The sequence below is a fragment of the Perissodus microlepis genome, chromosome 2 (genome assembly GCF_051167445.1).
Source record: "Perissodus microlepis isolate ML-2025 ecotype Zambia chromosome 2, ASM5116744v1, whole genome shotgun sequence".
Taxonomy (NCBI): domain Eukaryota; kingdom Metazoa; phylum Chordata; class Actinopteri; order Cichliformes; family Cichlidae; genus Perissodus; species Perissodus microlepis.
The window spans coordinates 650,597-669,744 of NC_140462.1; the positions used below are offsets into that span (position 1 = coordinate 650,597).

Genomic DNA, 19,148 nt, shown 5'->3' on the forward strand with positions numbered 1-19,148 from the left:
CCTTTTTTTCAGTAATTTAATCTCATTTTAAACGTAGTTTTGCGATATTACTTACAAAAATAAATCAAATGCAGACCTTTATTTCTAATGTGCTGATGCTTTACTTCTTTTTCTCACCTGCTTTTGTTCCTTTTCACCAGTTTCTGACATTTTTCTCATTGCTGAAGACCATAGAACAGCTTATGAACACCCAAAACAATACAAATAATCAGAAAAACTGCAACTCACCAAAAACCTTTATTTTTGTGTGTGAAAATGAATTTTTGGTGGATCACCAAAGTAAAAAAATGTTCCTGTGTAATCCAGTGAACTTTGTATCTTCTACTGGTTTGGTACCATGTTTCCAGTTACACTGAATATCTTTTTATCTATCTTACTGATGTTGTATATCAAAGGAAAAACTCTTCAGATGCTCTACATTCTGTATTATTAGCAAAAGAAAAAGAAAGTAATGCACAGTGGTAAGATTTAAAAATGAGAAAGTACACAACACAGCAGAGGAAACACGCAGTCTACCAATGCTGAAAATTCACATACTGTAGAATAAAAACTGTCCTAACAGTAAAATCGCTGAATATCATCCTGATCAAGCTTTATCAACTAATCACAGACCAGCTATTAACCTGCCTGATTATCAAAAGTTCATGAAAGAATAGCTGTCAAACAGTTTACTGATCATTTGCTGAGAAATGGTTTTGTAAAGAGTTTCTGTAAAGATTTAGAGTACACCATAGTACTTTGATAGTACTTTGATAGTACTCACTGCATTCCATAGTACAGTTGTACTTTCTGCAAACAATTTCCCACGCGTGGGACTAATAAAGGCTTATCTTAGTACAGAGGCAGCACTTCTAGGTGATGCTCTTCTGGCCTCTGACAGTGGACTGTTACACCTGCTAACCACAATACTTTACTACAGAGGTCAGAACATACTGTGGGTGTTAAACCATGTTGGAGTCATATTTGTCTGCCAGAGTCCAATTTGTGCTCGTAAACAGGGAGTGCTCTCTACACAAACATTAGTCCCGGAGTTGGTTCTGTGATGGGACCAGAACTTTTCAAAGTAAACTTTCTTCCTTTAGGCAATGTTATTAGAAAACACTGCATGCGTGTGCATTGCCGTGTAGATATTACAGCTTTATTTATCCACGAGGGCAGATGATAGAGTCATGTTGTGAACACATAAAGGCCTGGATGACCCGTCACAGTATTACTGTGTTTGGTCCTAAAATAATCTTTGACACATGATGTCTAACAAGATTCTTTAGACAGTGCTGGTTTGGTCTTCAGTAACAGTGTGACGACTCTTGGAGCATTTTTGATCAGGATATGTCCTTCAAAGCACACACTAAAGAAATATGCAGGACTGCAGACACGTTCTCTACTTTTAAGATTAGATGTAAAAGTTTTCTTTTTGATAAAACGTATATTCAAGGCTGGATCAGACGACCCTGAATCCTGCTTTAGTTTTGCTACAATGACACTAGAGCATGCGATGATGTTTCTTCTTCATCCATCTCTTTTCACTCTGTGTGTTTATACACCACTACTGTATTTAATCATTAGCAAATGTCAAACTCTCTCTCTCTCCTACAGTTTGTCTCTCCCTCTTTTAGCCCCAGTGGGTTGTGGAGGATGGCCCCTCCCTCCCTGAGCCTGGTTCTGTCTTCCTGTTAAAAGGGAGTTTTTCCTTCCCGCTGTTGCCAAGTGCTTGCTCGTAGGGGGTCATGTGATTGTTGGGGTTTGTTTGCTTTTTCTATTGTAGACCTTTACAATACAAAGCACCTTGAGGTGACTGTGAGTTATGAATTTGCACTATATAAATATAAATGAAATGCTGTGAAACTCTCATGAGTCTAGTATGAGACAAAAGAGAGGAAATGTACTTTTTGCTCATATTAGAGCTGCATCAAAATGAATTTTATGGTACACTAATCAGAGCGTGTGCCATCATTAATGCTCATTATTTCAATAAGGGAAAGTGAGCAGGCCTTACCTGAGCAGCATTACTGGACTGCTTCATGACTGGGTGCAGTTACCTTTACGTCCAGATGAGGGCGACACATCAAAAAGTAAAAAAAAATAAGACCTGCAGCAGAGGAAAGCAGCAGCAGCAGTGGCTGTGAGACACAAAAACAATAGCACATGTGAATCCTTTAAAAGACATATTAGGAAGCTTTATGTTAATTCCTGAAATGGGATTAGAGCACAGCGAGTCAGGGCTTCTCTGGTGTTTGGACACAGGAAGCAGCGTTTCGGCCCACATGGCCAGACTACCAACCGACAGCTGAGACGGAAGCAGGGGGTTTGCCAACTGTCTGGCTCATTTTCTAGTAGGCCTGCTTCCCTCAGGCCACTCACAGCCAGTGTAGGAACATGTCCAACACTGTCAAATATCAGCACACTCATACACACAGAGTAATGCGCACACACTGATGAGGGGTGCTTAATTTGCCTTTTGGGGATGCTTGTAAAAACTCCATCTTATATAGACTATTGTGGTTTATGTTGTTTGTTTGTTTTGTGTTTGCTCCGTATAAAAATGAGAAGCGATGACTTCCGTTTGATCTATCAAAGGACTGAAACGGCTCAGCCATTACAGTTACCTCACTGTGCCTAATCTCCTTACCAGTAAGTGTTGCTCATCATCATATCTCTGTCAAGCATGAAATGGAGGCAGTATTTTTTTAAATGCTTAAGAAAAATATGGATTACAAAATCGTCTTTTACCTTGCAACGTGTCAGGGTTAGAGTCTGGACAACAACCACGCTATTTTATGGAAACTGCAGTGCAGAAATACACGGAGGAAACTTTATTTAAAAAGATAACAGCTTCTAATTTCTGAAAATATGCTTGCTTGACATGTTTAGGATGAAAGCCTGACCCTACACCGGTCGTCTTAGACCTGGTCGATGTTAAGAAGTTGACATACAGGTCGAACAAAAAATGATCTTTATATTTAATCAAAACAAATCTCATACATGTACAGTGGGGATTAGTATATAACCTGCTGAGGCCTGTGTTCTCAGAATCTTTAACCCAAATCTACTGGGATATGTGATTACTGGCTTATTATATTATTATATATTATCTATTTAAATTTTTTCAAATTCTTCTTTGACAAAGCCTGACACAGTGACCCAGCATCTCTTTGGTGTTTGAAATATACCTGCAATGATTTTGTTCTTGGCTTTGCTGTAGTGATCACTAATTATCCCAAATGCACGCAGGCTAGGGTTAGGGTAGCTCATCCAGCCAGTCAGTGTGGAGAGGATGAATGTAAGAGCTGGGCATTTCCAGCCATTGCAGATGTGACATTATAAAATGCACTGCAGTGCAAAATGACACAAACAAAGCAACAAAATAATAGTAGAGTTGTTCAGCGTTATGGTGCCGTACAGTCAGACAGGAAGGACATCTCTGTACCTGCCTGTGTGCATGGACGTGATAGTATAATGACTGCATGTTGAATTTACTGCTTCATCATCATCAACCTTAAACTTAAACCGTTGTTAGCCTCTGCTGCCGTGCAGGCGGGCTCACATCCAGACTTCCCGGCTTCCCTTTCTTCGGCCTGCTTTTATTTGTGCGTCACCTGGCCTCGCCACCTGTTGCAAGAGGAAACCAGAGGTGAGGCTTCCGGTGAGCCCGAACGCTGTCAGGTTTCAGGTTGGACTCCCCCTCCAGTGTCAGCTGAGGAGCCAGGACTCATGATAAGATAGAAGAAGAATAGCAAGAATGCATAAAAATGTATCTGTATAAGGAGGCGGCTAACTTACCTCCTCTTGTCTCCTCCTCTAATCTGCTTCATCGAGCTCCTTCTTCCATGTTCTCCCACAAACATGCACAATAAACTTGAGCTCCTGACTGACTGATTCTCCATCACCATCTCCGTTTTTGTCTCTCTTCCAGCCCGCCTGACTGCAGCGCTCCTGAAAAATAACCCCATCTCCCTCTCTCGCTCGCTCGATCGCTTTCTCTCCCTCCTGTTTAAAATGCCGCTCACAGGCGCGCTCCCGTGCCGGGTTTTAAGCACACACACATCCCTCTCTCCACACGGACCTCGGGGACGCGCTCGGTCCGTGTTGCGCAGGTCCGGCCCGCTGTGACTCTTTCGCAGTGCTGCTTTTATTTTCTTAACGGCGCCAAGTCCACCCGCACGCGCGCACACTCCCTTCCTCCGTCTCCATCAGCGCTTTGATCTTGACCCCCCCCCCCCCGAGCTCACACAGGGTAGGAAATAAAAACAGGTGAAGCCTCCTTTTATTACATTTAAGAATAGAAAAATAATAAAACAAAAAATCTGAATCTGCTCGTAAATAAGGAGCAAATGCAGCTGTTGCAGTGTTCGCTTACCCTAATGGATCTGGTTCAAGGTCTGGAGTATCTTTTTTCTCTTTTCGGTCTATGTGAGCGAGCCCCCCTCCTCCTCCTCCCTCTCTCTCTCTCTCTCCCTCCTCCCTCCCTCTCCATCTCTGCATTCTCCTCTTTTTAGTCGTGTGGGAAGCTCCGTGAATGCGGCTGCAGAAGGAGCCAGCATACTTATGCGCCTGACACGGATACTGTTCTGTCTTTACAGGAGGGAGAGAAACACAAGCTTGCTTTTCTCCGGTGTGACACCCCTCCCCCCTCCTCTGCCATTTATCCCACCTGGATATTTTTTGTGTTTTTCCCAAGGAGAGGATTACTTAAAAATTATCAAGTTCATTTTGATTCTTTTTTTCTCCCTTCCCTTCTTTGGACCTATGAAAGAGAGAGAATGTGCGGACTTTCGAGCGCCTCACTTGCACCACAGCGGACTAAAGGCTGAATAACTGCATTATTCATTTTTACGCACCGGTTTCTCTTGTCCTCACTCGTCTCTCTGGTTTCTCTCCGTTTTTCTTTCTTCCCCCTTTTTCTCTCGGAAAGGAGCTTCAACATTCTTCTTCTTTATTACAGGGGGGAAGAAACAAACAAAAAAAAACCATAAGAACTGATTCCCTCCCACTTGGATGAGACTGAAATAATCTCTTCTCCATTCGCCTGCCAACAAAGTGAAGAGAACCACCAACAGTTTTTTTGGGGGGTGGAGGGATTAGCGCTGCACGGATGGAGAATAACCTCGTGACAAAACCAACCTGATGGGGGCATTTTGGCCGCTTCTGCCCTCTGGAGCTTTATTCCCGTGCGCAACTTCGCTGGAAACGAACCAGTATTTATTCATTGGCCCTTCGGAGGGTTGCTCAGCCGAGCTGTAGCCAGACGCACAGTGCTGGCCATCATCATCACCATCATCATCCCCTCTCCCTCCCCATTTTCTACTCATTGCTACTCCTCTTTCTCTCGATCAGTTCCCCGCCTTTAAATAAAAAACTCCAAGAATGATGGACTTATTCCACCGTACTGGTGTCCGCCTTGCGCCCCTTTTCACGCCTTGGAGTCGCCGGACGCGCCGTGAAGATCTCTGAAAGCTATCTGCCTCCCCCCTCCCCACCCCCTCTTTCTATTTCCCCTCTTTCTGCCTTCTTCTACCTTTCCCCCGCTCCCTCTCTATCTCCCCTGCACCCAAATGAACGTTTTCCCATGGAGGTAGTACGGCCACCTTGGGGACCGAACGAGCAGCGGGGCGATTTTTCCAAGCAAGAGGAGCCCGTCAGTAAGAGGCGCATCGGGTGAAATCGGACCTCCCTCCTTCTTCGCCTCTCCTCCTCTCCCTCCTCTGTTTCTCCATCTCCGCCTCGCACCTCCACCTCTCCGGTTTGCTCGGCTCCCTACATGGGGCTATAGAGGACTGGGGGGAGACCTTGTTGCGCCCCTATAACTGTCGGCTTCCGCTGGGCAGACTGTTTGCACGGCTCCATCCATGTCTCACCAGTGCTGCCCCGTGTCTCCAGAGGGAGCCGCATTCATCACCACCACAGCTTTGGGTAAGTCCAATTTATTTAAATTCAGCCCCATAAAAAAGATCTCTCAGATTTCGTCATGTGGAATTTCTTCTTGTGTCACAGCTTCTATAAATGGGTGCAGCTTAAACCCCTCTCAGTGTGTCAGTAATGGGCACAGTCCCAATTCTTCTTCTTCTTCTCTTTGCTAAATAACCGGAATGTGCTACTCGCTGGTAGTGGAGGTGCTGGCTCCAAATTAGACCTCCCCTAGAAAAGGGAACTGCAGCCATTTGACTTTGATTATGTTGAATCTGAGAGGCACAAAACAGAGTTGTGCTGATGTCTGCGTCTTGCTTTGGGTGTCAGAATAAGATGCATAGACGTGCAGTATTTCAGGGGTTTGGGTAATTTCCAGAGCATGTGCTACTTTTCCTGCAGTACTGAATAACCTCCATCCAACATTTCAGGCTGTCCAGGATTTGGAGGAATGACTGTGTGTCAGTAACAGAGATACGCAGTTCATAGATTCTGATGAAATAGTGGGATCATTGCAAATGTGCATTATTAGCATCGTGGCTAGAATTTATTTCATACAGTGAGAGTAATGTTTTCTTTTTTGTACTTTAAATATAAATCGAGTTAAATATTAAAATTGCAATGCAGTCGATCTCAAATATGAATTTTGATGGTGTGTGTTTGTGTGTGTGTGTGTGTGCGTGCATATCTGGTTTTGTGTGCATGTATGTACGCCTGCGTGTGTGGATGTTTGTGCATGCGCCTGTCTCTCTTTTCTTTTTCTTTCCAAAGGTTACTAAATGGTTTTCTGGGGGAGGATTTCTAACCGGCGAAATGCTGCTCGTACTCCTGCTGGCAGCCTTTTCTTCTTCTATCTCCGGCTCTCTCGCCTCCTCCCTCTCCTCCCCCTCAATGTCGAACGGACCCCCGATGGCAGACCCGTCCGCCCCGGACTTGCTGGCCGAGACCTGCGTCGCCTGCTCCTGCATGTCGGTGGAAAACGTGCTGTATGTCAACTGCGAGGAGATCACAGTCTATCGACCCACACAGCTCATCCCTCCGGCCTCGTCCCTCTACCACCTTAACTTCCAGAACAACTTTCTGATCATACTCTACCCAAACTCCTTCCTCAACTTCACCCACGCCGTCTCGCTGCACCTGGGGAACAATAAACTGCAGAACATCGAAGGTGGGGCCTTCATGGGGATGAGTGCGTTGAAACAGCTGCATCTGAACAGCAACGAGTTAAAGGTGCTGCGTGCGGACACTTTCCTAGGCATAGAAAACTTGGAATACCTTCAGGCTGACTACAACTTAATACAATACATTGAGAAGGGAGCCTTTAACAAACTGCACAAACTCAAAGTGCTGATCCTGAATGACAACCTCATACAGGCACTCCCCGACAACATATTTCGCTTTGCCTCGCTCACACATCTGGATATAAGGGGCAACAGGATCCAGAAACTTCCCTATTTGGGTGTTCTGGAGCACATTGGACGCATTGTAGAGCTGCAGCTGGACGACAACCCCTGGAACTGTACCTGTGACCTAGCGCCTCTCAAAGCGTGGCTTGAAAACATGCCCTATAATATTTTTATTGGCGAGGCCATATGTGAAACGCCAAGTGACTTGTACGGGAGGCTCCTGAAAGAAACCAACAAACAGGAGCTTTGTCCCATGGGAACAGGAAGTGAATTTGATGTTAGGATGCCACCAGCACAGCCCTCCAAAACGCCCCCAAGTACTGTGGCTCCCATAGCCACGAAAACGCCAAAAACCACAGACTCATCAAAGTTTTATGGCAATGGGATTGTGGCTGGAAGGAATAACCAGATTGTTTCCTTTCAGTTGTGTCCACAGCCCTGCAGCTGCAAAGCCCACCCTTCTGACTTTGGCATTAGCGTCAGCTGTCAGGAGAGGAATATTAAAAATCTAGCTGATCTCGTTCCCAAACCCCCAAATGCCAAGAAGCTTCATCTGAGTGGGAATTACATCCGTGACATCAATCCGAGTGATTTCCAAGGTTTTGAGGGCTTAGATCTGCTGCATCTTGGCAGCAATCAGATTGTCACAGTCCAGAAAGGTGTGTTTGCTAACCTCACTAACCTGAGGAGACTGTACTTAAACGGAAACCTGCTTGAACAGTTGCACCCAGAGATGTTTTTGGGCCTCACAAACCTGCAGTACTTATATTTGGAATACAATGCCATAAAGGAAATCTTAGCAGGTACGTTTGATTCCATGCCGAACCTTCAACTCCTGTATCTCAACAACAACGTTCTGCGGAGTCTCCCTGCTTATGTGTTTGCGGGGATCCCTTTAGCCAGACTCAATCTGAAAAACAACCACTTCATGACCCTGCCAGTGAGCGGTGTCTTGGACCAGCTGCGGTCACTGACCCAAATAGACCTGGAAGGGAACCCGTGGGAGTGCTCGTGCGATCTGGTTGCCCTCAAACTCTGGCTGCAGAAGCTGAGTGATGGAGTGGCTGCCAAAGAGGTGAAATGTGCCTCCCCTGTGCAGTTCGCCAACATTGAACTGCGCCTCTTAAAAAATGAGATCCTGTGTCCTCGGATGGCGAGGCCGCCCTTTATTCAGACTGGCGCCACCCCTGTTTTGACATCAGTGTCGCCTGCTGGAGTTGGCAAAGCACCACCGGGAGGGCCCGTGCCTCTTTCAATTATGATCCTTAGCATCCTCGTAGTGCTGATCCTGACTGTGTTTGTGGCCTTCTGCCTTTTAGTCTTTGTCCTGAGGCGGAATAAAAAACCGGTGGGCAGGCAGGAGGGGCTGGGGAACCAGGAGTGCGGCTCAATGTCTTTGCAGCTTCGCCGCCACAGCCACAAATCCGGCAAAAAAGGTTCTATCCCCGGCGACGACTTGGGAGGCGAGACCTTCATCCCTCAGACTATCGAGCACATCGGCAAGAGCCACACCTGCGGGATCGGTCGCTCCTCAGACTTGGATGCCGGCTTCAAATTTGCAGACTCGCAGAGGCAGAAGATCATCCTGCGGAACAGCGCAGACAAGGAGAAAGACATGCTTTCCACTCTGGAGCGCAACAAACGCCTCAGCACCATCGACGAACTCGAGGAGTTTCTCCCCAACCGAGAGCCCAGCATGTTCATCCACAACTTCCTGGACAGCAAAAGAGATTTCAACAGTATAGGGATGGGCGGATATGAAATCCGCTACCCAGAGAAAACGCTGGATAAAAAGATGAAGAAGTCGTCGCTGATAGGCGGGAACCACAGTAAGATCGTAGTGGAGCAGAGGAAAAGTGAGTATTACGAGCTGAAAGCCAAGCTCCAAGGAACGCCTGATTACCTGCAGGTGCTCGAGGAGCAGACTGCACTGAGTAAAATGTAGGGACTGTTGTGTTTGATCTGTGCATTGATTACACACACTTCTACTGTACGAAGTCAGCAACATGCAGGCAGACAGACAGCCGAACACATTTCTCTGGCTCTTTGTCCTCTCGAGACACACACACGTCATTCAAACCTTCAGATCTCTCACCCTCTGCCTTCATTTCCCTCTCTGCAGCCACACACACACACACACAAACACAAAGCAAAAAAAGTGCCTTCTGGAAATCCTTAATGACCACTGCAGAGACGGACAAAATGGCTCCACACTACAAGGCTATTAGTAGAATAAGCGTGGATGTATTTCACAGTAAAAGACCTTCTGGATTATCAGCCACTCACACGTACGAATCCTGCAAACTTACCATAGGACACCCTTAAAAAGCAACCAGACATAGTATTTTTTGCTGCTACTGAAATGGGTACTTATCTTCTTCGTATTTTTTGTTGTTCTTGTTGTTGTTCTTTTTCTTTTACTGTTTTTTTTCCAACCAAATCAAAGGGTCTTGAAACAGTGCTTGAGAATATACCTCGCTGGCTTCAGCCCGTTTTTAAAAAAAAGAAAAAGGGGGAGCGCTGGTTGTTCTTTTTGCTCTGGAACGAATCATGTCTCCTTCTTCTGGGATGAGATTAACAGAATCAGTGACTCAATGGATGCTACTTTGCTTTATTCTAGTTTATTTTGTTTTTATTTGACCTTTTTTGTGTTGCTGGGATATCTATTTGATCTTGTGGATGCTCTCCGGAGTTGGCTGCAGACTCTCTGCCATCTTGTGTGGATTACACAGCAGTAGCAGTACACCTGCTCTTTGCCGGGAGGCTAAACGGCTCCCGTTTTCCATTCGTGGGAATTGGAGGCACCGCGAAACTCTTTTGGGGGAATGATTTCATGACTTGTTTTCTTTGTGTAAAGAGCCATGTTAAATATAGTGTCTTCTGAATGGAGTTGTGTTTCTCTTTAAAAATTCCTACTTACAGTAACTGTATGTTTTGGGTGAAATCTAATGGCACATACACTGTCAGAGGACGTTTCTGAAAAATGAAAAGAAAAAAAAAAACAAAACCCAATGATTAAAAAAAGGAAAAAAGAAAAAAAAAGAAATTACAAAGCTGCTTGCCATGTAAGCGTAACCTGGAATTTATTTTGTAAGTCTTACATTATTTGTATCTGTGGGACTGGTTTGTAAATTACAAAGAAAGACACACACACACTCATACTGTACGACGGAGCATCATCAACATCAAGAGACTTCATTGCCAGATTGTCCAACAAACCGCTAATATAATTCAATCGGTGACCCGCCTCCCCGTCAGCTCTCAATTCGTAGAAAAAGAATGAAAATTTAACAACATAGTTAATTTATTTTTCTATGCAGGGTTATTTAAAGAGTTATCGGTATTATTTAAGAAGAATAATACGCAAAGAGTGGAAAGGACTTGATAGTGTGCTGCATCAGAGCTAATTCAGTCGATTCAAGGGTTTCTGTTTCTCTCGGTCTGCTGAGGAGCGCCTGCCGGATGAAAGGTTGTGAAATGTGATCTGTGATGTTTCCTTTTTCTTGTGTCGCACGATGAGCAAGAGGCCTGATAGAGTCTGTGACGTTTCCAGCAGTTTCCTTATTCTTATATCTCCCACAGTATCTTGTAAAAGGTTTCTATTAACATTATGCAACCAAAATAAATGTGCATTAAACTCGATATGCTTCTGGAATTGTTGGACCTGGGAGGAAAAAGGGAGGGAAAGCGAGGGCAAACCGATCGAGGCTCTAAATTGTCGGATCTGGGCCGAATCATATCGGAAAAACAACCATGTGCAATATTAGCTCAGTCTCCGTTTTGTTTTTAATTTATTTAGTTTGAGATGATATTGTCAGGACAAGTTCTATTTCAAAATTCTTTATTCAACTAAACTCTATCCGGTCCTTATTTAAAAAGTATTGTTAAGTTAAAATTATGAGTGTTTATTGACATTACAAATGAATAGAATGTATCTTGGAAAGTATAATAAATACAATTTTCTATCAGTCATAAATCTCCTGTATATTGGTTAATTTTCTCATGTATAATCATGTTGAAATCAAGGTATTAAAATCAGCACCTCTTTGCACCGTGTCCCCCCTATTTCTTTTAAGCTCGTACATCCTCGTCGTTCTTCGAGGCTGCTTAACTTTCAAGCTTCTGCAAACCCTGCCATTAGCATTTTTTCCTTTCACAGCACACGTTGCAGCGTCTGACAGCTCAGTGTTGGACAAACTAAAGCTGACAGAACGCTGTTCTTGTTTTGTTCGTGTACAAACACTGGCTGCCCTTCAAGCATAATATATAATTGTTTAGTTGCTTAGAAAACTGCCTCTGCAACTTGGGAAAGTCCTGTTTTTTACCCCATGAACCAGTTCGTGCTTTTCAAGCTGACAGTTTAAGCAACTAAAACCAAGCCAAATAAAGACTCCAGCCTTGAAAACTTCATACAAACATGCACATGTGCTGGTTTTTCCTATTTAGATCACCGAATATTACGTCCCAAACATCCCCAACTTTTTCTGTCCTTTCAGCTTTTAAGGCCGGTTTCTGACAGAACACCTGACTTTTTGGTTTTTTTGGCAGGTGTCAAAGTTCCCTCTGTTTATAGACACCCATCAAACATTTATGCCGGTTCCATTTTAGGGTTAAAAATTCAGATTTCCTCTTTCTGTGTTAATCCAAGCTTTTGTGCTTTTGGGAAACCAAGTAGCAGAGAGTATGACTCATCCAGACGCCAGAGAATTGTCCTCATTAATTATTAATACCCATGGCAGTTATGAACTAAAAAAGGGATGTGGGGAGAGAGGTGAGAGATAGGAATGTGATATGTATAACCCTCCAAACTGTCTCCCCCATCCTTCCATCGTTCTCCGTCTTTCTCATGTTTGTGATCGCACTGCTCTGTAATAAAGCAGAAATATCATTTGGTGCTTAAAAAAAGAGACAAATTGGCTGGAGACGCAGCTTTTCAGTCCAAAATTTTACTGCAGTGACTTGGCTCTCGTGCAGGGTTCCTGGAAGGTCGGGGGGGGGGGGGGTGTTCTCGAGGTGACACAACACTAGAAAACGGTGAAATTCTATATTGTTGCTTTAATTTACCTCGCGAAAGACACAAATGCACAAAATCCTCACGAATGTTTCTTTCTTTTTTCTTTCCTCTCCTTTCTGCTGTTATCATCCCACCTGCTGCAGAGACAGTTATGCAATTCTGTTCTGAATCCTAACTGTTAAAATCATCTCTGCTGTGCCTCACTGTGTATTTTTATCTGATGGGGTGGCTCTGCAAAAATTACGCCTTTCTGAGGGGAAGGATTTAAGGGGGAGACAGTTGGTAAAAACCCTGCTGGAAGACGTCTGTAGCATGCTTTAATATGGGGAATGGCCACAAGGGGCGCTCTAAGCTAAGAACACAGAAGTGAAATAGTGTGAGTGGACTTCAGGATCACTGATGTTTGAAGGCGTTTGGTTAAAAGAAACCACTGATGTTTTATTCTACTTGTACTCTTGCCTTATTATTATTTTTCTAAGATTTAAAGTGAACTGGGATTTCAGAGGCCCCACAACATGATGACTGTGCCTATTTATATGACCAGGAGTTAATAGGTGCAACCATCAGATAAATAATACTAATAAAAATGAGGAAGTAAAATAAAGTAATGCTTAAAAAAGCCCATACGTTCAGTGACTATTGATTATTCTGCATAATTATTATGCCACTGCATTCACAGTGATTTGCAGTCTGAGCAGCATCAAGATGATTAATCTCTTCGCATCCACCACACAACACGCAGAGTGACAGATGTGAACCCGACACTAAGTCAAAACTAAGTGACCTGCTGGATGCTGAGAGGTTCACCCTCTGAGGTCCAAGGAGTCGTTTTTCTATGTGCGTCAGAATATTTGTTATTTTCTTCCTGATTGAACAGAGTTGGAAAAACAGCAGCCTGAGGTTTAACTTGTGGTTGAAGAACAAACAACTCTTAGTGTGTGTTTGTTTGTTTACATCTTCAGCTGTTTCATTTCAAACTGTTTGGCTAACTACAGAGTCTCAAGCTAAAAGAGGACCCGTGTGCCTAACAGCCACAACTACAAGTAGTGCAACAACAAAACCATATCAGCATCGTTTTGCCATTAAACATCTTAGAGTTTGTATGAGGATATAATTTATTCTGTGTCGACCAGAAAACTCTGAACACTTTGTACCGTTTAGCAAAGCTGCTAAACGGCGTTGCGTTTTAAGGGCACACTTGGTGTTCTCCAACGGAGCGTTTTGGCAGAACTTGAACGCAGCCTGAAGGTTTTGTTAGGATGCAAATTGTGAATCATTAAAATGACTTGGTTCCTTTTTTTAACAGCGTCTAACCAAATGAAGACAGCCTTACAGGGGGGTTAATGTCTGAGAGGGCTACGTGTTGGCTGCCGTTGTTGTCTGTGCCTAAAGTGTGCTCTCTCACGTCCCTGTGGGGTTTTTAGTTTGTCTATACATCACTGAGACATTGTGTTAATGTAAATGATCTGTTGTAGATCCGAGTCTCATTACTTCACCTTTTCTTCTTATTTAAAAAAGAGCACGAACACACATTTCACATTAGTGTATTAATAGCCGTGTAGAAATCTATTTCCTGCAGTGTAAATTTGCATATTGTAAAACAAACGTCTGCCCTCCCTTATTTGTTCCAAGCTTTCCTGATGCATCTTGTGGCAACAGAAGAGAAGAATTAAGCTACATCAGTTTTTCACTGCACCGGTCGGCTTCTCATGGATATTTTAAACAGAAGTGATGAACCAAATGTTTCTTGGTTTGGAAGCGATAAAACTTTTCCTGTTTACAAATTTGAGCTGCTAGTTTTGAACCACTTTAACCCGTCTTATTTAAATTCTTGAATAATTGTATTTTGTTCATATTGGGTGAAATATTTCAAGATCAAATGGAAATATTTGATTTTCCTTTATCATCTGATAACCATAATTCTTTAGATTATAATGCTAATTATCATTATATTCTAAGGTTTTGGAGGATCACCAGTGTGGGTTTAAAACATCATTTTCCCTCACATGCACGTCCTGTACTGTGCTTCCTTTTGCGTTTGCCTGACATGCATCTTTAATGACGTATGCTCGGGTTATTTTGTCAATGTGCTGCTTAATATTTTCACTCGTCATAATTAACTGTGTTCAAGTTGAGATATAATCTGGAACTGGAAATAATAACCCCGATGCAGTGATGTCGTGTGGATCATCGGGGTTGGGGAAAGACTTTGAGGGATGGATTGTGAAACACATACCTGGGAACCCATCAGTTCCTCTCGTGACGTAGCCTTCTGAGGGCAGCAGCCAGTTTTTAGGACCTGCAGGTGCCATCAGCAGATATTCAGGGAAGAGATCGCTCACTGTCCTCTGGTCATTATGAATTTAGACACATTTGCAAAGATCATGATTTGATTTTGAGATTGTGTTTTTACCAGATACAGTCCATTTTTGCTTTTATTGGATCTTTTTCTACATGCAATCTGAATATGCACCGACACAGGAAGCTGGTTGAAAGTGCGTTATGTAAACTAGGTTAGGTTTTGAGCGATCAGTGGAGCCACTGAAAATGTACCCAAAGTAGATACATGACACATAAATGAAAGAGTCCACTGCGTACAGCTCTACATATTTATAATCTGATGTCTGTTTGTGGAGATTACAAAGACTTATATTCACTTGACAATGCGGGTGTTGCAAAAATCATTATGGAGTTTGAGTGTGAGAGAGTCAGTATCTGTGTGTACATCAAAATGCAGTGCTAAATACTGCAGACTGATTTACATTAGCTTGTCCTACATTACATGTACGTAGTATTGCATCTGTATCTGTATCACAGTAATGAATGCAGACTTGACTTGGCTGATAGATTTTTAAATTAAAAGGACTTCTTACCATTAGAGGTTTGGACAGGATATTTAATACACGCCTTCAAAATAAAAATATGTGCTTTCTTTTTCTACGTCTGTGAAATTGTGCCAGTGGTTTGATTATAAAGGACCAATTAAATTATCCAAGAAATAATTCTAAAATCCTATAAAATTATCTACATTTCAATCCAAACCCTCCCGTCACTACTGTAGTTTGCACTAAAGTGTATTTGCTGTAATTATTTTGTCTCTGACACGTTATTATGCTGTGGGGGCGCATTTGTAGCTGCGGTGGCTCATGTCTGCTGAATGCCAACAATGTTCTTAGGAATGGTACCCCGACGTTTTTGGCATCCGCCACAGTCAGGCGGCCATTTGAGAAGGGATGAAAAGGGATGGTATCTCCCTGGTTACTGCAAATTACTCAACGCATCCCCTATGAGAGGAAAACAATGGCTGCCCTCCCCACCAGCTGCCTCATTAAACAGAGACAAATCCACCAGTGCTGCTCTGCTCTGGCTGCTTGGCTGCCATTTTCACACCACTTATTCACAGAAGCCAGTCACCTGTCTGTGGAGGCCATCGCAGGCAAAAGTGTGAAAAGCAAAGCTGGATTCAGAATATTTCGTGCGTGTGCCTTCCTGTCGTTACGCAGAGGGATGCGAGTGTCTCGTTAGCCTCTGGGGTCTCGAACCTAAAGCAACAAAGTGCAAACTTTCATCTCAGCCACAGCGCGTTCGCACCAAGCAGCGTGTGATATGTGTGCACCGCCGCACCCTTTTACTATATAACAGTGACAATTATAGCTTTAATTTAATGCATCCACGTATTAAAGAGCAGCGCTCTATTGGCTCTGCGGGGCCTATTTAGCCTCCACATCATTAAATTAATTCCATTTCTCATTTAAACTCATTTGGATACAACTTTTTTTTGCCAAGCTTTGTCTAGAAAGGAGAATGAGACCAAACTGAGACGTCCAGCTTGTGAAAAAGTGACACTCGCTCTCCAAAAATAATTGAGTCACCTAAAGCAAAACTCTTTAGTGATGCTATTACCACCTGTGTCTGAGGCTAACACATTTCTACTCTCATTTCCTGTTTGAGTGCTGAAGCTTTAAATGTCTTGAGGTCGTTTGGTTTACACACTGTGTGTATTCTCTTCTGTCAAACAGACACTACAGTGTCCACTTTTAATGCAGTGATGATGATTTCTGTTGATGAAGGGTTGTCATACATGAATAAGAAGTTGAAGCCCAATTTCAACTTGTGCATAAATTGTAATTGTGATGTAAAAGTGCCACTGTTATACGTATTTAGCCACAAGTCTGCCAAAAGTTTATTGACATGTGTGTAGTTTTTATTTCAAGCGGGTGTTCGATATTCCCAGAAATCCCAGGAAAGAGGAATAATCTGTAAGAAAAACTGTTATTTTGGACGGAGACGTCAGGCTGCAGGTAGACTTACACTGTGTGTCAGACTCATTCTACACAAAACATATACTGAGTTACTGACAAATATACATAATCGCTGGTGTTGTTAGTAAAGCGTCCCCAGAACTCCACTGCATCTGATTATTACATTAGATTTCCCACATTTAGTGTTTTAGTGGTGGAGAGCACGTGGGTCCTCCAGGTTCATATCTGGTGACCAGTTCACTCGATTCGCATAATTTCCATCTTCATCAATCTACTGAGTGACCCCTCATGCCCTCTGGATGAGGTATTATCATCCTGGAAGACACTGCTCCCATGAGGATAGATGTTTCTCCTCCAAGACAAAGGTGATCACTCAGAACAAATTGCTATTGATTTGTAGTGACCCTCTCCTCTCAGGGTACAAGTGGACCCAAGGCGTTGCCAGCAAAATGCCCCCACACAGCACCACGCTGCCAGCAGCTCCCCTCGCTGTACCGTCCAGGTTTTTCCTGTACGTCCATTCATCTGTACAAATAAGTGAAAGTCCTTTTAAAAATGATATAAATGGTATGAAACCAAGAAATTCCAGCGCATACACTAGTGCTGAAGTTAATGAAGGCGAACTGCAATAACAGAAACCTCTAAAGTATTTATCGTTTGCAGCACCTCCTGTTCTGTTTGTGCAAATGACCTAAATCAGGAGATCAGGCTGTGAGTTAAGTTTAACAAAAGGCAAACTTTTGTTTGCTGAAGCTTTTTTTCATCACCATTAACAATTTGTCAAAAAATCTGCTTTGGAGCTGTACTCATTTCCTTTGTGAATTCATCACTGCTTTGCTCTATTTTGTTTTACATCCGGTTGCACTTTGCAGAAACGAGATGCTGTCAGCAGTAAGAAACTTCAGCAGGCGTCACAAATCAGCTTTAGCCTACTAAGCTAATAATTCATGAAGTTACGAATATTGTACCTGCAAGTCCCTCGTATTACTTACATAGACTCTAAATACTTATATGATATAACGCAACCTATAATGTAGCTTCACATGAATGAATCTGATAATTAAATAAAAGTTTTTCTTAGTAAGTGTAACAAGAAAACGTTGGTTTAGCGTTTCGGAAATAATGAATTATTGAGTCTAAAGACGGGAGTTACACATCATCTCATTTAAGCTCTGGGTGTCATTAAAGCTCCTGTAATTTGACAGATGAGCCCTGAAAGTCATTGTTAAACCAAGTCATGTTAGCAGGTGAACAACCCGCGTGCATCAGCTGTAAGCTGTGATTAATGTGCTGTTGTTTCCTCTGGGTACAAACCCACACCTGTCTCTATTTTATAACATTGATCTATGACAGATCAATGAAGGCAAGGGAACAATTGCAGGCAAGTAGAGGAGACATGCTTAGACGTCGGGACTGCCCCTCGAGGTTACACGCTGGTGTGTGAGTGTGTCGGACTTTTGTTTTCAGCTGACGTCCCAGGGGAGCACATCAGAGGCTTTCCTTTTCCTATTAAGCCTGTACGATCAATAGCTCATCTCATCACGTAGCCCGAGCCCCCACCGACATTCAGCAAAGAAATAATTAATGTTTGAAAAAAATGTGTGAAGTAAAGGATGTACCGCTTCTTTGCTTGTTATCACTGCTGGTCCAACAACATCTGACACCACAGCCATGTTTCTATGAGTGTTTCTGTTTGTTGTTGTTTATGTTGCTAATGCATCTGTTTTCTTAGTTTCTCTTTTTATTTCTGAAAAGCACAAACTACAGCAACATTTCTATTGACTGCAGCACCGAGCGTCTCCTGGGATGCCGCCTTAAACTGTGTGTAGTTATAGCCGCAATCATCCTTCTTCCTTTCCCCAAGCTGCCCATCAGCCCTGTTTGCCCGGTTCTGTCCATCCATCGTCTCATCTGCCCGTCTTTTCTCTTTGCTGTACCTGAGCAGAATTATGATCCATAGCTTTCTCAGATACATTGTGATTGATTGGGCTTTCCAGCTAACTAATGAAGTGGCCCCTCAAGGACATGTAGCGGGCCAGCTCTGGTAATAATGTGGACTCTGCTGAAGGCAGCTCACAGGCTCCTGACACCACAGATTTAACGCTTACAGTGTTTATTTGGATTTGGCTTTTGCAGGGGCTTTGTTGGGCTTTCATTTTTAAATAGCTTCTAATAGCCTTTTGCATTTTGTCTTATAGTGACATGCTGCTGTAAAATTATGCTGTGTGTGTGATTATATGGCAAATAACTTATTAAACAGGTGTCAGTTCAGTATTTCTATAATCCTTAAAATGCTGAGTTTTCCCTGTTAAATGTATGCTCACTGTGAAAGATGTAGGTGGTAGCTCACAGTGATGAACCTGCACCATGTTGTCACCCGACTTCAGTTCCCATCAGCTCTGCATCTTTGCTTTCTCATTGTTTAAGTTCTGAGGTCAGTCATGTTGCCGTAAACAAGATAATCCAAAGGAGCTCGATAGATGTCAATAGTGGAGTCAAAAACCTAACTGCACATAACCTGCTTAGTAATGATGACAATGTGGTCACCTCAGCAGTTGTTGC

General features: G+C 43.1%; 1 protein-coding gene and 1 long non-coding RNA gene across 3 annotated transcripts; one reads left to right on the plus strand and one right to left on the minus strand.

Moving 5' to 3' along the window:
• Positions 1-218: 218 nt before the first annotated feature.
• On the minus strand, positions 219-4,215 carry LOC146391972 (uncharacterized). Of its 2 annotated transcripts, none has more exons than XR_014801321.1 (2): positions 3,781-4,215; positions 219-3,609 (listed from the first exon to the last, which is right to left on the minus strand). It is a non-coding gene; the product is annotated as an uncharacterized LOC146391972 (long non-coding RNA). The 2 variants fall into 2 exon arrangements; XR_014801322.1 differs by having other exon boundaries at positions 219-3,694.
• Positions 4,216-4,309: 94 nt separating this feature from the next.
• slitrk4 (SLIT and NTRK-like family, member 4) lies at positions 4,310-11,361 on the plus strand. Its single transcript, XM_084939671.1, has 2 exons — positions 4,310-5,910; positions 6,676-11,361. The coding sequence occupies exon 2, from the start codon at positions 6,718-6,720 to the stop codon at positions 9,253-9,255; it is 2,538 nt and encodes an 845-aa protein (XP_084795797.1). The 5' UTR covers positions 4,310-5,910; positions 6,676-6,717; the 3' UTR covers positions 9,256-11,361.
• The last annotated feature ends 7,787 nt before the right edge of the window (positions 11,362-19,148 follow it).

What these genes read in the sequence shown, in the direction of transcription:
- slitrk4 (XM_084939671.1), top strand. Translation starts at nt 6,718, where the DNA reads ATGCTGCTCGTACTCCTGCTGGCAGCCTTTTCTTCTTCTATCTCCGGC.